The 21969-nt window shown below is 42.6% G+C and overlaps 1 protein-coding gene across 1 annotated transcript in view; it reads left to right on the top strand.

Moving 5' to 3' along the window:
* Positions 1–21969, top strand: part of LOC122808416 (survival motor neuron protein-like) — a 797372-nt gene that overhangs the window by 284351 nt on the left and 491052 nt on the right. The window contains exon 3 of the mRNA XM_044079379.1: positions 8127–8305. Within this exon, the coding sequence (XP_043935314.1) occupies positions 8127–8305 (179 nt within the window). The remainder of the gene's footprint in view (positions 1–8126; positions 8306–21969) is intronic.

Below are 21969 nucleotides of genomic sequence, written 5' to 3'. Positions count from 1 at the left end.
CATGCAGAGCAGCCTTTGTTCTGCCACCCCCTGCTAAAACAGTTCCTTAGAGGGGTATCTCACATCAGGCCACCTAGGAAGCCACTCACTCCTGCCTGGGACCTGAACTATGTCTTAGAAAAATTAACCTTACCTCCCTTTGAACCAGCTGCCTCAGCAGAAGTAAAACACCTCTCTTGGAAGACTGCCTTCCTGCTGGCCGTAACCTCAGCTAGGAGGGTTTCTGAGCTGCAGGCACTCATGGCCATTGAACCCTTCATTGTCTTCCATACAGAAAGGGTGTCTCTTAGAACTAACCCTTCATTTATGCCTAAGGTGATGTCTGACGTAACACTGAATCAGGCCGTACATCTTCCCACTTTCTTTCCTAACCCTCAGAACAGGGGGAAAGAATACTTCATTCACTGGATGTGCACATACAACTTAGATACTATCTGAATAGAACCAAGTCTCTCAGAAAGACTGACCAGCTACTTGTCAGCTTTGCCCCAGGTGCAGAGGGGAAACCTATTTCCAAGCAGACCATTTCTTAATGGATATCCAACTGTATCCAATTCTGCTACCACTTCCATGGAAAAATTCCTTCCAAGCCTGCTTGAAGCCATTCCACTAGGGCAGCATCTACTACCACTGCCTTTCTCAGGGGGTCCCTACCAAGGACATCCCAGAAGCTGCCACTTGGACTTTCGTCCACACCTTCACCAAACACTACCAATTGTCTCTTATCTCCAAAACCCGGGCAGGCTTTGCCTCTGCAGTCCTGCAGGGCATGCCAGGTCCTATTTAGAGCAGTGCAAGCCTGTTCTTCTATTCCTTCCCTTCTACCATCCACCCTACCTTCAGCTTTGGCGATCTTCCTACACATGATGCCTGCAACATTGAAACACGAAGAACATAGTACAGTTGTGTACACTTACCATAAATGTAGATGTTCGAGTGTATTCACTGTTGCAGTACTGTTTTCCCTTCCTCCTTCCCCCTCTATTTCTCTCCGTTTCCCTCACACCTATCTATGCCTATGAGCATCCCCCAGGTTGGCCTTCCTCAGGCCTTCTGGTCAGGGCTCCTATAGGTTGGGGCATGAAAAACTGATGTAATGGCATTGGCTGCCCTGCTTTATACCACTGACAACCTGACATCAGTCCTCGGTGACCTGCAGCCGACATGGGAGTGACGATCTTTACTCTAGTATTCGGGACGGCCGAGGGCTACCCAGCAGGGATAACCACAAGTGATGACTGCAACAGTGAATACACTCGAACATCTGCATTTATGGTAAGTTTACACAACTGTACTTTCTGTGGCTCTTAATAGACTGTACTGAACTTTCCGGAAGCCTTGTTTGGTTGTAGTCATTTTAGATTGCTATTTGTGACAACAGTGTCCCTGTTTATTTACAAGTCTTTCCTACTTAAGGATTGTAGTTGTGTCTTATCGGGCAAACTTGTTCTGAAGACTGTTAGGGCTGTGGTGTGTTATGGGAGAAGAGAGGAGCTTAAGCCTTGGAAACAAAAGTTTAGTTGCCAGCCTCTGATTTAATAAATTCATCTGTTGAGACAGATGGAATAAGACAACATGGATCTAACATTTATTTCTTAACTTGGAAGACTGTTTCACTCATTGCTCTAACGTCTGCTTAAGTTCTGAGTTATAAGCTCTAAGGGTGAGTTAGCCCTACCTCATTTTCTAGAAGGACATGGCTTATTTCAAAACTAATGTTTAACTTTTACTCCTGAAGTAGTTTGAGTTTACCCTGAGCCAGTATATTAATCTCACTATTTTCCAGAACCCAAAAAGTAAGGGAGAAAGAATTCTTCATACTCTGGATGTCCACTGGCAGCTCATGTATTACCTAGATGAAATTCACTTCTTCAGGATAGACAACCAGTTGTTTGTTTCCTGTGAAGTAAGAGAAAAGGGTAAAGCAGATTATTTCTAGGTGGTTTTCTTGTGGTATTTCATTTTGTTATTGTCATAGTTACAAGCCACTTCCAAGTAGGGCTAAGGCCCCTTCCACCAGGGATTGGGTTTCTTCCCTGGCTTTCTGGAAAGGGATGAACTCTAGAAGTATTCTAGAAGCAGCAACCTATTCCAATGTACATACTTTTACAAAGCACTGTAAATTGGATTAATCCATTTTCCAAGTCCTGAAAAGGCTTTGCTAGAATTGTTCTCCAAGGGCTCCTGGATTCTTCACTTACTTTCTCCTTCCATTTTGGTTTGTAAGCTATGATAATATGCCCAAATAGTTCACTCTGCTGCCACAGTGATGTAATGTTGGACATAGTACAGTTTTGTAAGTAAACTTATCATAACAGTAGATGTCCTAATAGATCACTGTTGCAGCAGCCATCCCTTCCCTCCTGCTCTCTTCTTTTGTTATTTGTATTTCCAGGGTGTGGATGTATATACAGTTTTATGTATCGTTACATATCTTTCCATTTTTCTTTAAAGGGCTATTGCAGCTCTGCTCAGACTCCTGTCAGACTGAGTGGAAGGCGCCCTTTAGCTTTAATAAACTCGCCTGTTGGTCATGTCCTTGGCAGGATGCAACTCTCGTAGCTAGGCTACTGCAGCAGTAATCTATTAGAAAATATGGTTGTGTTAACTTACAACTGTACTTTACTATTGTCCTGATTTTTATTGTTACTACTATTGTTATTGTTATTACTACTATAAACATGGGGGAACCTAGATCTTATGACTGAGTTTTTAATATGCTCAAGAAGGAGTAGGTTCTTTGGCAGTTGTAGCAACCTCATAGCAATTTATTGGTGGTTGGGTGACCATTGTATATTGAGCTTGATTATTCTGAGTTGACAGTGAAACATTACCTGTGATTTGTGGAAACATTAAAATAGTTGAATTGAATAAATGTTTTCTTGCCTCTTACCCAGTCAGTCTTCACCCCCACACATTCTACAGTCATTAGTTGAGACAGAGGGAGAGAGAGAAAATAAAACTGAGTTGAGGTAGAGGGAGAGAGAAAATAAAACTGAGGCATCTATTTATATTTCCTGCTACTTTGAATGTGTTTTGGGTTGATGTGGTAACAATCGTTTTCAAAATCAAGATAAGGTAATAGCAGAGTTGAAAGAATTGCCATTGACTTTATCAGAGTTACAAGTCAAGCAAGAAGAGACCATGGTAGACTGAGACACAATACTATAGGAGAAATACAGGATGTATAAAAAGAGAAGTACAACCTGGAATAGGAAGAGAATGCAGATGCTGTGGTTAAAGGATAACTGTTTATGCATGCAAACCTTGGAGTAATAGGGCTTGAGAGACATAATGATTGTACTTGAATGCATGGATTACACAGTATGGATTTTTTCAAGAAATTGTTCAAGTTAGTACAGAATGTTCACCCAGTATTCTACTAAAGAGGGTAAATGTTGGCAGTTGTTTCTTTGTCGATAGAACATTTGCATTAACAATATATGTTTTATATTTGACATTTGTTAACTGGGGGAAACTCTGACTGAGTTACAGCCCTTTTTCAGCGGAGGTCTGGGGAGAAAAGCTCCATAGTAGTACATAGTAATCTACAAAAGAATAAACAGTCAACAATTTGTACAAAAAAATGCAACAATAAAAAGAGCATAAAGTGTTTAAAACATTCACTTCCAAACAATAATGCTGTTAATTGACAATGTACAGAGTTAGCTAAAAATAGTTATAACATTTTACAAGAAATCGGATTATAAATACCAAAAAGGAAAAAAGGTAGACAAAAGAAATACAGAATTTGAAAAAGTTCAGAGAGAAAGTGTAAGGTAGAGATATGGAGAGTAGTAGCAGTAAAATGAGAAAACGTATGGGAGCCAAATAGGAATTATAGCATCCAGAAGCAAAAAATTTAAAGGATGTAAGGAGAAGAGTAATAATGGGGTTGTGGTTATAAAGGTTAGGGAGACTGAGATTTATAACAGTTAGGAGAAGAAAGTTCAAGCAGTGATTTTACAGTGACATGTCCATTTGTTAAGTAGATAGATATTCTTTGAGAACTTTTTTTAAATTTGTGTGTGTGTGTCATTTATCTAATGGTCAACGGAAGCTTATTCCATAATAGGGCAGGAGTTGGCTATATAGATTTAGAACAAACAAAAAGAGAACCAAGGAGAAAAAGTACTGCCACTACTTTTTATTTTGTTTCCACACACCAAACACTTGGTGTGTGGAAACAAAATAAAAAGTAGTGGCAGTACTTTTTCTCCTTGGTTCTCTTTTTGTTTGTTCATCAGTCGAGTGGAGAGATTTCGCTTGTGGATTATATAGATTTAGACCCATTAATCTTTTAGGTTTATATATCCAAGTGTTGTTAATCAGCGCTCCTGAGGTTTCTAGCTGGGGAGTACAGAGAGATAACAGAGGAGATGCTAGGACAGAAGGAGGGCTTATGAAGACTGGAATGCATAATAAAAAGTTGAGAGTATAGTAGTTGATTACGGATCTCTAACCAATTTAAAGTCTTAAGAGACTGACAGGGATGAGAGTAAGAGGTATGATTAGCAGTACACCTAGCTGTTTTGTTGCAGGCGACTTCAAGTTTAGCAGGAAGACCAGTGTGTAAGTTAGTTAAGATTTGTGAACTATAGAGGAGACTCTGGAGAAGATGAGCATAAGCAAGAGAAGTACGAGAGTCATCTGATAGGAACTTTTTATTTCTGTAGAGAAATAGTTTATTGAGTCTGTTTCAATAGTGTAGTATGTGGTGAAGTATTAGTTGTATGAAACTTTTACTATTAAATTTGAATGTCGACTATGGTAAAGTATAAGCATATGAGTGAACAGTTAACATTTTTTGAAACTGTTAAAATATTGTTCAGTATGGCAAAGTATTAACTGTATAAAAAGATTAATACCAGATTCAAACTGACATATCGTGAAGGATGGATCACGAGTCTGCCTGAAAATATCGAAAGACCACATCAGCGAAGACAAAATCATTGAGACGATATTGAAAAAACTGAAAACATCAAACACCCGGAATACTGAAAACAAACCCCATCTCCACACTAAAGTATTTGAATAAATCCTCAGTTATTGTCCTAGTAATCAATACATCAAATACTAAAAATAAAACTTTCTCAATCAGTGCTTGTACAACTACCCTAGAAATGCTTACAAAACTATCATGATCACTGAGCAAGGATAACATGCTTTCTATATATTTGTCTTGGTCTAAAATCACCACTCCACCACCCTTATCTGCTGGCTGAAACTCAAGACTCCTATCACGTTGCAGTTCAATTAAAGCATCATGTTCTTGCTTACTTAAGTTAAAAAAACAATGATTTATGTTCCTTGGAAAAATATTCTCTAATTTCCTTTTCACAGACATTTCAAAAGGCTTCTACAGAAGGATGAAATTTTGGAGTAAATGTACTCGGCTTATTAAAATCTGTGCGAATAACATTAACTTTCTTGAAATTAGCACCTAGAAAAACATTTCTAACAAACATTTTCAAATTCAGTAAAGTGTCTAAAACATCCGATATCCTTGACTGTATAAAGGAGAGAGACCTCTATTTAACACAGTAAATTGGATATCAGTCAAAACATGTGATGAAAGGTTAAAAATCAAGTCTTCCTTACTGCACTTCTCGTATTTCTGTGTATTCCCCAATTCTCCACAGTCTGTACACGACAGGGTTGTTTTTTGCTTCCTTGACTTCTCGATCTGTGGTCGCGTTGTATTTGTTTGATGGGAAATGGTTCTGGTAACTGAAAATAAGTTTGCCCATTGAATACTGATTTATTAAGATTATTTTCAGCAGCTCCATTTATCAGATCATTCAAATTCTGTCCATTTAGACTGGTAACGTCTGTAGAAGTGGTCGCAGTTGGTTTTACTCGCATGGTGGTAGGTTCAACTTGGACGGTTGATGATGTCATCTCCGAGGCTGGTCTATCCATTTCAGAACGGCGATCACATGAATCAGGTACTTAAGATACATGATGTTGGGAGATAGCCATCTCATGGGCTGGTCTCCTCATTTCTGAAGCTTGCTCTATGGGTGCTTGCTCAATGCCCTCATGTTGATTGGCAGGAGAATGCCTCGACCATGTAAAAACTGCTCCATTTTTTAAATCGGTTATGTCTCTATGAATTTTCCTAGTTTTTACTGCTTGTAGGCTTTTATCATAGGCTGCAGTGTTTTCATAGAGATTATCTGTCGTGTCTTGAGCTATCTCAGCAGAAAAAGACAAAAATAATTCCTGCTGTAGTTTCATTTCTTCTAGCAGCATCATCTCTTGCGGCTTAAAGAAATCTATTGTTAGCTTCATATTATCAAAACTCAGCTTTAAGTTCATGTTCTGCCACTGTTTTAACAATGTGGGATACGTGTTCCCATATGTCGGCATGTTAAGTATACACATGCCTCTTGGTGTGACTTTATGGTGCATCTCGGCTTCAAGATGCATCCTTTGACATTGGAGCCGTTTATATTACCCACCTTATCCCTGAAGTCGGTGTACCACAGAATGTCGACCCAGCACATTGTTGGCTGTTCTTGTTGCCCTGTCTATCTGTGCCTGATAGTCCATGGCTGCTGTGATATCAGCCACCAAGTCTCCTAGTGTTACATTTCCAAGATGAACATCCCTTTTCGGGTAGTTTTCCAAAAATGTATAACCTTGCACTTATCTGCATGAAACCAGAGTTGTCACATTTCTGCTGCTTTGTAGAGGACTTTTCAGGTCTATTTGCATGCTCCCCCACCAGGTCATTGTGGCCCCGATTTTTGTGTCATTTGCACATTTATTCAGTCTGTCACTTATCCTCTCCAACCTATTAAAATAAGTTGTGCTGAATAATGAAGGCCCAACATGAGTGGCATTTGTGGCCCCATCCCCACATCCTGACAGTGCTTCCCCCCACCCAGTACCCTCCTAAATCTTTGTAACCATTCCTTTGTTTTGTTTGCAAGTTTCTGTCTTACATTTAACTCTTTCAATCTTGGGTAATATTTGATGTGTACTGAGTTAAAGACCATTATAGGCCACATCCACTGTCAATCCCTCATCCATCTTTACTCTTACCCAGTCATGAAAGTTGATTGGTATCTCTTCCTGGTGTTGGAGTCATGCTGGTTTTGAACCTGAAGTTAGTCTTCCATTAGAAATGCATCAGACTTTTCTCTGGGAATCCTTTTCATCAGCATCTTATCATAGACATCCGACTAAATGGTTTCTAGTTGCCTTGACTTCTAGCTTCCTGGAATAGGGCCTGTGAAGTTATTTTCCAGTCATACCACAAGCAGCAGCAAGTATAAACAAAAATGCCACCCATGTCCACTGCCAGTAGTCTCATAAAATGAAAAAAGTCTCTGCCATTAGAAACATTTATCAAGTGCTTTTGTCTGGTAACAAGTATTCAGACTTCATTAGAACAAGTAAAACCAAAATAGCAGCAGTGTAAATAAACTCAATAACAAGTAAAAAAAATAAATAAATAACTAAACTTTAGTTGGTCACAGGGTTATTGCTGTTCTGATGAAGTGTGGATACTTGTTACATGATGAAAGTGCTTAAAAAACAATAAATTGGCTTTTTTTTAAGTTCAAAAAGAACAAAGTTCTGCCATGCAGATAAAGCCAGATTCACTAAAAACAGCAGGAAAATAACAAAAAACGTAAAACCAGCACCACACGACTCAATAAAGAAATAGGCTTTATTTAAACATTATTATTAATACAAAAACTTTCACCTTCAAAATAGTCTGACAATACAGTCAAGTATGCTTAAATACTATAATTTAAGTCATGTGACATTAAAACCTTAATTACTAATGGATCATTTAAAGAGAACTATATTATTAAAATAATATCGGTAAATACAATATATTTTAGAACAATAATATTCTAACTATTTAGTAATATTTTCTTTCATATGAATCATTTAATTCTGCCACAAATTTCCTTCAACGTTGATTTTATGGTAAAACTTTCATTAAGTCCTGGGGGCTGATGGGGTTTAAAATGTAATGTCCATTTATTCTCTAAAATTTCAGTTTGGTTACATATGTCACACACTCTTATATTTTCAAGCATGTTTTGTAAAATAAAAAAAAAAATCTGAAATAGTGTTATATCAGTATTTTTTATGTGCCGGTAAAGTACATTTGTCTCCGTACTTTCTAACAATGAGATTGTTATAAAAGCAGCAGACAAAGATGGCGGTATTGTAGTTCTTGATGCAGAGTACTACAGTGTGAAAATGTATGAGATGCTCAATACTTATGATTATGAAGCAATAGATAGTAACTACGTTGACTATATTATTTCTAACTTAAAAAGTAGTGTATATGATATGCACTTTAATGGACAGAACACTAGAAACATTTGAATATTTTCATTTAATTAAACTATGTTTAGCAGGAAAGTGGCTTTGTTTGGTACTAGGAACTAGTTGATTTTATTAATAGTGAGGCAGTGGTGCTCATCTGAGGGTGAGGTGAAATAACTTGAATATTTTATTCCTGGTGTTTTGGGGTGTGTCAGGGTTTTGTTCAGAATGGACGGCAAGGAGAGGGAGTGCATATTCAAGTCTAGGTAATAGTGCACCAGTAACATGCCTGCACTCATAGGTTGGTAATAGGCTATCAGCCCTAGGGCCTATACAAGCCTAGCCATAACAGTTCTCCGGCTATTTCGTCCCAGAATATTTACTTCCCTGGTCCCCTGTCTAGCAGGGCAACTGATGTGATCCCTGGGGTGAATTTCCTATCTCGCATCCAGTCGTCAAGGTTCCTTTTTAAAAGGGCCAACAAGGTGCTCTGCTTGACATGTATGGGCAGTCTCTTCCAGAGTATGGGGAGTCTCTGGGACAGGAACCTATCCCTCCAGCATATTTTGTTCATTGTGATGACCAGGTTTAGATCCTTGGAGTGTTTGGCTCTGAGGGATTGGGATTTCTTTAAGTGTAGCATGTCCAACATCTCTGGGTATGACATGGCCTTGTATGTTAAGCAGAGATCACCCCTAAGTAGACGATATGTGACATAGTATAGCTGGAGTTTTTTTAGACGGTCAGCATAGGGCATCTGCTTTAGGCCTGTGATTCTTTTAGTGAGGTATTTCTGCGGCCTTTCCAACTGTTGCAGATGTCTTGTGAGGTGCATACCAAATGTGATGTTGTACTGTGTAATGGGTCTAATGAGGGATGAGTACAGTGGGACAATGACCTCCTTTTTTCTGGATGAAAAGCCCTTAGTGATGTTAGTGATGAGGTGTGCCACATAGAAGGATTTCCTGACTGTTGTGGCGATGTGGTTATCGAAGGTGAGACCACTGTCCACCTGTGTCCCTAAGTCCCTTATCACACTTTCGGTGTTTAGTGTACTGCCACTTATGTGGTAATTCATGGGTACATGGTTTTTCCCAAAGGGGATAACTATACATTTCTTGGCATTGAGCTTGAGCCCATGGCTCTGGCACCAAGCATCTATCTCTGTAAGGCCCTTTTGTAGAATATCCACATCATTTGGGGATTTGATAATGGCTGCCAGTTTGCAGTCATCTGCAAACTTTTGTTAGCCAGAGTTCCTTAGTGTTGGCCTGTACTTCGGTGAAGTATATGCCAAACAAGAGCAGTCCCAGGACTGAACCCTGAGGGTACTTCACTTGTCTGGAGCTGAATTTGAAGTTGGCTTCTTTTACAGTGTGGGTTCTATCAGTAAGAAAGTTGGCAACCCATCGAGTGACATAGGGATTAATGCCTATCTTAGTAAGTTTATCTATGATTCCAAAGTAGGGAATGGTGTTGAAGGCCTTGGCGAGGTCCAGATAGGCTGTATGACCACCTTACCCTCGTCAACGGCTCTGGAGACATATTCGAAGAAGTCAATCAGGTTGAGGAGACAAGATCGGCCCTTTACAAAATCAAACTGGGTGGGGTCCAGTGTTTAAAGATTACCAATGTCTTTGTTTATAAGTTCCATTATAATGCATTTCATGGCTTTGCAGATCAGGCTAGTCAGACTGATGGGACGATAGTTCCCGGAATCCAAGGTGGATCCCCTCTTGTGGAGTGGGATAACTGTAGCTGTGCGCCACTCATTGGGCACGAAGCCTGAGGTGAGGCTATGATTAAACATGACACTTAGGTGAGGTGCCAGTTCATTTTGTAGTTCATGTAGTACACAGCCCGGGATGTCGTCTGGTCCCATGGATGCTGTATTTTTGGCTTTGGGGAGTGCGCTGTGATTACTTGAATTTGGCAATCTTGGTATTGAGATGGGACCTTTAGGGGGTGAGAGGGAGGTGAAGTTGGCACTGAATCGATCTGCCAGGATATTGGCAATATCTTTGGGATCAGTATATTTAATGCCATTCTGTTGTAGCTCAGAGCAGATCTGAGCATTGCCATTTAGATTTTTGGCATAACTATAGAATGCCTTGTGGTTGTTCTTAGAATCTTTGGCAATTTTATTTTCATAACTAGCTTTGGAGGATTTTATGAGGTTATTTCAGCTTCTTACTGAGGCTGGTAAGGGAGTTTTTTTGTATCCTGGGATTTTCCTCTTTTCTGCAATAGTTTCTTCCTTCTGTTGTATAGTTTGTTTATGGCAGGGGATCACCAGATAGGCTTACTTTTTTGGAGGAGAGTGTCTTTATTCCATTTGGAATGGCACAGTTTATGCACGCGTGGATATGCTCGTACAGTGCCTTCATGTAGGATTCCGCTATCGAACTTCCAGTTCCCGTCTGCATGGGTGTCATGAAGTTTGTCACTTCTGACTTGAGTAGCATGAAGTTGGCTTTGGAGAAGTTTTTTATGGATGTTTCCCTACTGGGGGGGGGGGGGTGGGATTTGGACATCAAGGGTGATTAGCTTATGATCAGACCTGACCAACAAGGGAGTGACCACTGGTGTGGAGCATCAATCTCCCATGTTGGTAATGACCAGGTCAAGGATATTTGAGCCCCTGGTGGGACTATGGATTAGCTGATCGAGGGCGTTGGAATTTATGAATTCCAAGAACCGTTGGGCAAAGGTGTTGGTACCCAAGTAGTTTTCCCAATTAATGACAGGGTAGTTGAAATCACCCAGTATTAGGGTGTTTGGTTGTATCGTAATATTTTCCAGTATGTTTAAAAAAGTGTAGTGAGAATCTTGGGGAGAAGGTTGAAGTGCAATCTATATATATATAGTGTGTGTGTGTGTGTGTGTGTGTGTGTGTGTGTGTGTATATATATATATATATATATATATATATATATATATATATATATATATATATATATATATATATATATATATATATATATATATATATATATATATATATATGTATGTGTATATATATATATATATATATATATATATATATGTAGTGTGTGTGTGTGTGTGTGTTTGTGTGCCTTCATTGGTGCCAGAACCTTCTGGATCTGGAGCTCAGCTTGAGGTAAGAAGGACAACAGATTGATCAAGGATTAGTCAGATATTTTTGTTGGGTAAATGTAGTGTGTGTTTAATTTTTCTGGGTCACATATATGTAAAGGTTGAGCTCATACCAGCCTCTTGGCACTTCCAGACAGCATTAAAGTGTGCTCATGCCAATCTCTTTGGCAGTTCTAAGTAGCATCTTACTGGACTTCTTACTGTTTAAGGTAAGTTTGTTTCCCAGTAAGGACCTCCAAACTAGCCTGAAGTAATTTTGTAGTGCATATTCAGTGTTTTGTGGTAATGGTGATAACTACTTTATCTGCATGTGAGATGCAGTTTAGATTAAGCAGGTCTCAAAGGAACTTAGTGATGTACAGTGAGAACAGCATAGGCCCTGATATGGATCCCTGTTATGGGAAGCGAGTTAGGAGTTTTCACTACTGTCAGTTTTCAAACCATGCACAGACCTTGCTGAAAAATATGCACTTCATTACTACCAGTATGGCATGATATGGTCAACACACTCAAAGGCCTTTTTGATATCAGTAAACCATGCCCTAGTAAGTCATCCATTTTCCATATTGGTGAAAATATCATTGGTCGCAGTAAGGGTGTCTATGATGGTGCTGTACCCCTGTTGAAGGTCATGTTGTTTATCAGAAAATACACTGTACTGCAAGACGAATTCCAGCATGTGCTAATAAATAATTTTTGCAAGTGTTTTTGCAGGGTGGTGTAGGGTGGCAGTTGGTCTTTAGTTGTCTAGTACTGTGAGATGATGGCTAATTTTGGAAGTGTGTCTATGACTGAAAATATGAAAAGATTGGGGATTGTTTAGTTGATCAAGAACAGATTATAAATGAAAGGCAGTTAGGCTGCAAGGAGGTGTCTTCCAAGTTTGTGGAAGGTGGGAGTGAATTATATAGAAAGAAGAGGTAGAGTGGGGCAGAGTTTACTTGTGCTCCATAACTCAGATGGATATTAGGGTAGTCCAGGAACTCTTGCAGTGGGGTAATGGAGGTTGGGGGTAGTGGCTTATATGGTGGATTGGGAGGGTTAGTTATGTTATGCCTGACACAGTTAAGTGCTTCAGTGCTGAGATTCTCTTTGTCCTTAGTACTGTTAAAAACTTCATGGTTAGCTGCATGTTTTATGTGATGCCAAACTTGTTCAGGATTACTTAAATTACGCATTTGCATATTTCTGCAGTACCCTGATTTAGCTTTGTTGATGGTAATTCTAGCTTTCTTCCTTAGCTCCTTGTATAGAATGTGCTTGCTAGCATTTAGTGAGTCTAACTTCCAATGTTAAGTTGTCTATCTCGCCTTCATTCTTGCTGGTTGGGGTTTGGAGCCGATCCTCGGCTCCCGACTCCGCCATCTACTAAAGCTCAAGAGCTATTTACTGGCTCGAGGCCTCCCCTTATCCCACAATGCTTGGTGCTAGATACCCAGATCTCGTTTGCCGCTTCAGCTACGAGGTTGCGCTTTTACTGGGCTCAGGTTGTATTAATCCATTTTTTTGTATTACTAGCTAATATTTACTTTGTATTTTTCTTAGATATAGATTGTCTTTCCCTTGTAGTGTAGTTAGACTGTGTATCCCCTAGTTTGTCCCACTAAGGAAACTCGTTTTCTGTTAGAGAGTTTCTACCCTCCCCCCCTTGTTTCTTTCTATTAATGGCTAACCCCACCCTTGTTGTACCTATAGGAGTAGTGTTTAGCCTTGTAGTATTTGTATATTTTTATTAAAGATAGTTGTTATTAAGTGTGTGTGATAGTTTTTTGTGGTTATTATTGTTAGCTTAACTAGTGCGGGTGTGTGAGTGTTTCTCTGTGCCTTGTTTAAGCACTAGTTTAATTTTTCTCTCTTTAGTATCCCCGGGCCAGTATGTCCAAGGATGCTAAAGTTTCAGGCTTCAAGAAGTGTGACTCGTGCTGTCAGAAGATGTCTCAGACAGATGGTCACACTTCTTGTGTTTATTGCTTGGGTTCCCTACACCTGCAGGACTCCTACTCGGTTTGTCATGCCTTCAGCCGAGAGTCCTGCAGGAGCGTAGGAACAAGTTTATTTTGAGAGGCTTACTTAAGCCAGAGGGATCCCCGGCGAAGCCTCAGTCGGGGAAATCCTCAAAGCCCGCCAAGCCGTCGGCTCCCAGTTCGGAGCCATCTCCAGGCGGAGCATCTGCCTCCTCTTCGGCTCCAGCTGGAGCTGACACCCCTAGACCTCAATCAGCTCCGACTTTAGTGTCGGAACCATCTTTGGGCCAAAAACATTCTAGGTCCCCTTCCCTAGAATCGGTTTGTTCGGCTCTGAGGTCACCGTTGCTTCAGTCGGAATGAAGCCATAGGTCCCACTCCTCTCGGTCCTCCAGGTTATCCGATCATGACTTGGAGAGGGTGGTCAGCAGACTCCTTAAATCGCAGGCCCTGGCCAAAATGTTAACCAGCCCTTCTAAACAGTCTGTAGCTGTCCCGTTGTCTTCAGCAGTTCCTCCTCCGACTCCTCTTTTGTGTTTGGAGCCGGAGCTCGAATCTTGGAAACGTCTGAGCCGATACCACATCTTTCTGCTCCTTTGTCGGCTCCGATCTCTTCATTGGTTCCTTCCTTGGAGGGATCTCGGCGCTGGGACTCCCTCGTCGGCTCCGAGGGGGGCGAGTGGCATCGGACCCTTGTCCGACCCCGTTCTCCCACTCGGGGCTTCGGCGCAGGTGAGCTCGGCCCCGACATCGGCCTCGGAGCCATCCCTCTCGGTGCCGGGAGGGGTTCACGTCTCTTCGGAGCGGGGACCCTCTGCTCTGCCTGATTGGGGCGCCTTCGAGGTCATGAGGAGCGTGCTGACTCCTGAGTCGGCTCCTCGATCGGCCCCTTTGGCTCCTCCCCCCATGGTGCCAGCATTGGTCTCTGTCCACCCTCCTGACCCCAGGCGTGGAGAACAGACGCTCCAGGTCGCCCCATTGGGCGTATCTTCCTCTTCCGAGGCCTCCCCTGATCATTCAGAGTTGCTCCCTCGGAAGAGAAAATGTAAGAGGAAACATGTCAACTCCCCCGAGTCAGTCACGTCTGATACCGACTTGGAGGATTCGGAAGGGTCCCCAAGATCCCCCTCTGAGGATGTCTCTTTTTCAGGCAGATCCTTAAGCAGAGGGGGAACTGGACTGCTCTTAACCCTTCCGAGGACGAGTCGGTATACCTGGACGCGTTTGGTTCTTGCCCTTCCACCTCCTGGGTGTCTCCACCCTTTGACTCGCTCATGGAAGTAGTGGCTCGAAGGGCGTGGTCAGCCCCGGACACAGTGGAACCAACTCCCCGCAGGCCATCTAAGTTCATTACAGCCCCACCCAACAAACAATTTTTGACAAAAGGTGTCCCCGTTGATGCCATGGTGGTGGCAGCAGCCACTAAGGAGGAGTTGGCTGACCCTTCGGTGCCTGTCCATCCACCTAATTAAGAGTCTAGGACAATGGACAGGCATGGGAAGCGGACGTTTTCCTCAGCGACCTTTTCCATGCGGTCGCTGAATTATCTCTGCCATTTCTCCTGCCTTCAAAGGGATCTTCTCAAGGAACTGGGTGATACCCTTCAGGATCCATCAGCTGCGAGGGCTCAGGATAAGATTAACTCCCAGCTGGCGACCCTTAACTCTATTGTCAACTCCTCCATGCGGCTCATTTCTTATGCAGCCGATGGGGTGAGTAGGGCCGCAGGTACAGGCATGGCTTTGAGAAGACATGCCTGGATGCGGTTATGTAACTTTGCTGACCCCTTTAAGGTGTCCTTTACCAATACCCCCTTTGATGGTTCGGCTCTGTTTGGACCACAGGTGAAGGATACCCTTACCAGGTATGAGCAAGAAGGCAAGACTCTCTCTGCCGTGGGACTCTGTTTTTCTACTCCCTCCAGACCATACCCTAAGGGTCAGAAGAGTGGGAAAATGTGGTTTCGGAAACCCCAGGGAGTCGTGCCTGACACACGTGGCAAGTTTCCTTCTAGGGGCAGGGGAGGGAACAATAATAGACCCCGCCCGAGGGGCAGAGGGGGTCCGCAAAATCAGGGTAGCAGAGAATCTTTCTCTGATAAACCCTTTCAGCACCCCTGAGGGGCTGCCCGACTGTCCACCTTCGGAGGCAGTCGGGGGAAGATTGTCACTGTACCCAGAAGCCTGGCAACTCCTCACACAAGACAAATGGGTACGGTCCATCATATCCGAGGGTTCCAAAATCCCCTTTGTCCACACCCCTGTACAAACAACCAAGTCCCTTCCAGATGTTCCACCCGGTCTAAGGGAACAAGCAGTGCCAGAAATTTCAAAACTGCTAGGAAAAAAGGGCCATCCAGCCAGTCCCAGCAGACCAGCAAGGATCTGGAATTTACTCCAAGTTATTTTTGGTACCAAAAAAGACAGGGGACTGGAGACCCATTTTGGATCTCAGCAGGTTAAACAAATCTGTTCAAAGAACGAAGTTTCGGATGGTCACGCTTCAGTCCATTCTACCCTTTTTGGGTCAGGACAATTGGATGTGCTCCATAGACCTACAGGATGCGTTCTACCATATCAAAATGGACAGGCGCTCCAAAAGGTTTCTCCGCTTCCGGCTGGGAGCCAGTCACTATCAATTCAGAGCCCTGCCCTTTGGTCTCACCATAGCCCCCAGGGTTTTCACCAAATGCATGGCAGTGGTTACGGCTCACCTGAGATGGCGAGGATTCCAGGTGTTTCCATATCTAGACGACTGGCTCCTTACTGCTTCCACCAGGCATCAGCTACTGCGAGCCAGGGATTATAACATCCAAACTTGCTCCGAGCTAGGTATCTCAATAAATTTTGAAAAGTCTGCATTGTCGCCTTGTCAGTCTATAACTTTTATAGGCGCAAGATTAAATACAAAAGAGCTGTCTGCAAAACTTCCTCTAGACAGAGTGTCAGACATTCGCCGACGTGCAGGTCTTACTACAGTGCAAGAGGATTCAGGCCAGATTTGTACTAAAAACTTTGGGTGTCATGGCAGCAGCAATCATACTTGTTCCCCTGGCTCGTTTTCACATGCGGATTCTTCAGTGGATGCTCTTTACCCAATGGTCTTTTCAACAACTTCCGATGTCTCACAACATAATAATCACTCAATCATGCAAAGACCACCTGGCTTGGTGGATGGTCACCCCTCTAGTACTCCAGGGCAGACCGTTTGTTCTTCCTCCTCCTGTTGTCACGGTGACCACGGATGCCTCCCTGATCGGGTGGGGGGGGTGCATTTTCAGGGCAGGCCTGTCCAGGGCACTTGGCAACCTCTAGAGTACCACTTGCACTTAAACGTCTTGGAGATGAGAGCGGCGCTTTTAGCATTGCCAACTCTTCAGGACTCTCTACCCACCGGGACTATTGCAATTCAAACAGACAATATGTCTGTAGTGTGGTACATCAACAAGCAGGGCGGAACCAAGTCCTATCCCTTATGTCGAGAAGCACTCAAACTCTGGCAGTGGGCGATCTCCTCTCAATGGTTTCTGATAGCAACGCACATCCGCGGGAAGTCCAATGTCATAGCGGACAGGCTAAGCAGAGCTATTCTCATGCCTCATGAGTGGTCTCTCAACCAGTCAGTAGTGGACAAAATTTTCTGCAGATGGGGTCAATCTTGCTGCGACCTTTTCGCAACTCCTCTCAACAGCAAGTGCAACGATTTCTTCACTCTCTTCCCCCTCCCCGGCCACTCCCCCAGAGACACTCTAGTTCACGATTGGCCCCGGGGTCTTCTGTATGCATTCCACTTTTTCCCCTAATTCCCAAACTAATTCAGAAGGCGACCGCATTGGGATCCAGGATGATCCTCATTGCCCCTTACTGGCCTCTACAAATTTGGTTCCCATTCCTGCATTGTCATCTGCTGGAGCAGCCTTGGAATCTGGACCCAGTGCCAGACCTCTTGGTCCATCAGTCGGGCGGGCTGCACCAATCCCTTCAGTCTCTCAACCTCACAGCTTGGTTGCTCCACTTCCAACCTTAGCCAGGCTTCCATATATTTCTCAGCCGGTGCGTGAAATCATCCTTTCTTCGCACAAATCTACCACCAGGAAGACTTATGCTAGTAAGTGGAAACGTTTCTCTTTCTGGGCAGAGGCTAGGAATATAGACCCCTTTACAGCCCCTGTCCATCACGTTCTAGATTTTTTAGCAGAACTTTTTCAAGCTGGTTCCTCGTCTGCCACCATTAGGGTCCAATTAGCTGCTATCGCAAATTTCCACGCTGGCCTGTCAGAAGCCAGCATCATGTCCCACAAACTTTGCAAGGCCTTTCTTAAAGGGACTATTTTGCTTAGGCCCCCGGTCAGAGATCCCCCGCCTCCGTGGGATTTAAACTTGATATTAGCTTCCTTGATTCTCCCTCCTTTTGAACCTGTGGCTTCCTGTTCCTTAAAATTACTCTCCTGGAAGACTCTCTTTTTAGTAGCCATCACCTCGGCTAGGAGAGTTTCAGAACTTCAAGCCCTCTGTATTCGTCCTCCTTACTTTGTGTTTCACAAGGATAGAGTTTCACTCAGGACTAATCCTTCTTTTCTGCCCAAGATACCTTCTGAAACAAACCTGAATCAGGCTATTGATCTACCTGTCTTTTTTCCTAACTATTCGAACAAAGCTGAACAAAAGTTACACCAATTGGACGTTCATAGGCAATTACGTTTTTATTTGGATAGGACTAAGCAAACAAGAAAATCAGACCAACTCTTCCTGTCCTATGCTGAGGGCAAACAGGGCCTGCCAGTTTCTAAAGTAACCTTATCCAGGTGATTGTCCTCTATTATTACTTTGATTTATCAGCTGAGACATAAAGAACTCCCTACTAAACCTAAAGGTCATTCCACCAGAGCGTTAGCTACTTCTGTAGCTTTTTAAGCTAGACTACCAATGGAATCTATTTGTGCTGCAGCCACATGGGCCACTCCTCATGCCTTCATTTCACATTATAAGTTGGATATGGCCTCTAGGAGTAGAGCTGATTTTGGTTCCACTGTGCTCAAGAGTCTGTTCCGATGAGCCACCCAAGGACTAAGGTGCTAGGGACGCTGTCCCAACCAGCAAGAATGAAGGCGAGATAGACAACTTAACATTAAGAAGTTATGTACCTACCATAATGTTCCATGTTAGTTGTCTTCTTCTTGCCTTCTTTCCTGCGTCCCACCCTCCATCCCCCTAGCCTGGACAGACCGAAAAGAGTCCCTTTTTGAGGCCTTCTTCCTCTGGCTGAGTCTTATCTGGGTTGCGTCCTCCTCTGTTTTAGTACTGTAGGTAAACCTTGTAGTTTGGACAGGTGTCCTTAAAATTTTTTCTATGGTGTTAGCTCTGCCAAATGAGATCTGGGTATCTAGCGCCAAGCATTGTGGGATAAGGGGAGGCCTCGAGCCAGTAAATAGCTCTCGAGCTTTAGTAGATGGCCAAATCGGAGCCGAGGATCGGCTCCGAACCCCATCCAGCAAGAAAGAAGGCGAGAAGAAGACAACTAACATGGAATGTTATGGTAGGTACATAACTTCTTATTATTGCCATGCAGAGCCCCTTTTGTTTTAGCAAGTTTTTTGTGTTATCTGGTTTTGTAAAGTGCTTAGATAATAACATTGAAATAAACTTAGTTCTCAGTGGGTGCGCTTTAATTTGAGTATGTAATAAGTTGTTAAGGAAAACAGTCTGAGCCTTTTAGGAAAATCCAGTCAGTCTGCATTAAGTTCATCAATAAATGTGTTTTCAGGATGTTCTAGTACATATCTGGGAGATATTTTAAGAGGTTATTTTCTTGCTTTTAATGTTCATGGTGTCATAACAGGATTATGATCATTTATGGAGCTTGGTAAGACTTGAACAGCATGGGATTGTTAGGATGTGTTGCTAAGAACAATATCTTAACAGTGCCGACTTGTTGGTAGGAGTATGTAGCAGACCACCAGATATGACAAATTGCTCAAGTTTTTTAGTGTTTAGTGGTAGCACTGAGGTTGCACCTTAAGAGGCCATGAAAATGAAAAACGGCATCACCAAGAAAAAATAGTTCATTAGTGCTTACTTATGATGGTGATTTATTCTAGTATAAATGTTCACCATTCTCACTGCTGCAATAGTGTATGGATTGTATCCTGCCAAGGACACAGTAACTGGCCAGCTTCCCAAAGCTGTAACCCCCCACGCACACACACACGCACGCACACGCACACACAGTCACTCTGGCTGCACATAGGCCAAGTCCTTCTGGAGGAATCTGTGAAAGCAGCCAGAGTGACTAAAATCTTAAGTACTTTCTTGCTGCTTTGTGCACGTGTAGCTTTGAGACTTCTCTGGAACAGCAGTATACCAAGGCTTCCTGTCAAACAACTAAGACATCTTTTGGGGAACCCTTCCACACTTATTTTTACTTGATTTCTGTCATAATTGCAGTACATCTCTTTAAGAATACTGGCTTTTTAAACATATTGGCAGGTGTTCCTTGATTACTGTTATTTATCTAGGGTTTGCTTTCTAGGCTCATAGTGTCATTTTGTGATTTGGGGCTTACTCTCTGCATATTCTTAGGCGTTTTGCAGTTTTATTTTGATAGGCAGAAAGTACATTTTACAAGGAAAAAGTAGACTGTTGTGTGAATGCTTATGGATACTTTGTGACAACACATTTTATTGCATTTTTATTGGGCAGTTCACTTTGGCGAATGTATCTCTGGACACAGAACAGTTTATGTGCTGCTCTTGTGAACTTTGTGTGAGTGATTTTTAAACTGCTGCAGGAGCTGTGTGCTGTTTGTGTGAACTAAGTAACAGCTTACCTTCTCACAGACTCCTATGGATATAAGGCTCCTTCCTTATCTACAGCATGAATACTTACCAAGGTCCTCTGTTCCTTCTCCCAACGTACCTAAAAAAAAAGCAGTTAAAACACAAGACTTTGCCTTTAGTTTGGGCTCCTTCAGTGCCTCAGATGACTTTTTGTGACTCTGCAGTAGCTATTGATAATTTTTCAGACCACTTAACTGTTTCCTTGAATACCTATAGTGCAGCCTTGCCAGCCACTATGAACTGAGGGTCAGACATGTCCTCTGCAGCTTTTTCAGTGTCTGACAGGACCATAAGACAACCATTGGGAGTTTTTTTCTTGAGGCCAGGGAAAGAGACTTCTAGCGTGGTTTGATATGCTGCCCCCCCCCCCCCCCCCCCCCCACACACACACACACACACACACACACACACACACTCACACACACACCTCTGGTCTTCCTTTAAGATGCTCCTCGGGGGGAAAAAAAAAGAATATTAATCATATGAAAATGAAGGAGATTATTTCTGTTTTGAAAGAGCAATGTTCTTAGGAGTTTATCACAGTCAGTTCTGGGTGCCAAATGCCTCCTTCAAATTATTATCCTCCAATGTCTAAGGAAAGACTGTGCTTTTTTTAATGTTGACAGAGACTCGATTATATCACCCAAGGGTTCTGTAGCCCAAGACTCTGATTTTTGTAGATGGTGAGCCAGAAAATGTACTAGCGGAGGCTTTCTCTTTTGCTGATAAAATTTCTAGACTACGGGGTGTATGTTCTTGGAACTGGGTGTAATGCTTCCTCTGAGTTGGGCAAGTACTATAATTAATTTCTTTGAACAAGAATGCCCTAATACTGCACCCATTTCACCAAAATTGGAGGATGAATTTAAGGCTGTCCGTAATTCTCCTGTTTCCCAATTATCTCTTCCAAAACAGGCAGACAAACTGTTTCGAGTTTCTCTATCTAATGAATGTCTCTGTCCTCAAATTAGGACGCGGCTGCTGTCATGCCTATGGCTTCTGCTACTTACAGACACTTGTCTATCCCCAGTCCATTGTCTGGTGATAAAGAGGGCAACTGGCTGGACAGAGAGGGTAAGAGACTTTGCTTCTTCCACCTTAAACTTTAGATTCCTTAATCATCAGGGCCATAAGTGTGATTCAGTTGCAGTCTTAAGAAGATTTCTTTGGTTGCTTCATCAAAAGTATTTAGATGAGTTAAAGCCAGAAACTAAGTCCCCCCACCCCGTTTGATACAGAGGTTTTATTTGAGCCTTCTGCTATGCATATATCCTCAAGCAGTGAGATGGGGGGGGTAAATTTAATGCAGAGGGTATCTAGGATTTTTCAGGTCCTAATTGCAGTCAAGGACCCAAGAAGAAATGACAGGAAGGGGGGACTATTATCTCCAAAAACCTGAGGTGAAGTAGTTTACTTCATTTGGTCTTCAACCTTTGGACTACAGATCCGTTATGGACACATAGCTAGCATTGTTGATCCAAGCTCTCAGCTCCTCCCCCCTACCCATAATGTCCCATGTCTCCTTCCTCCCCCAGATCTCGTTTACCGCTGATAAAGCCTGCAATGTGGTCCGGGCTCTTGGCAGCGTGGCGTGTATTTTTTGGTTTAAATCACATAAGTGGGTTAAAGTTTTGCCTTTTTCTAATCTTCTTTGCTATCCTCCCCCTCGCGATTACCGTCGTTAAAAAAAAAAAACCCTCCCTTTTCTGCCTTTCCTTTCTCTAGCGTGTGTGTGTGTGTGTGTGTGTGTGTGTGTGT

This window comes from Protopterus annectens, chromosome 8.part0 (genome assembly GCF_019279795.1).
Source record: "Protopterus annectens isolate FY-2018-M chromosome 8.part0, PAN1.0, whole genome shotgun sequence".
NCBI lineage: Eukaryota > Metazoa > Chordata > Ceratodontiformes > Protopteridae > Protopterus > Protopterus annectens.
This window is presented reverse-complemented; position numbering and strand designations above follow the sequence as displayed.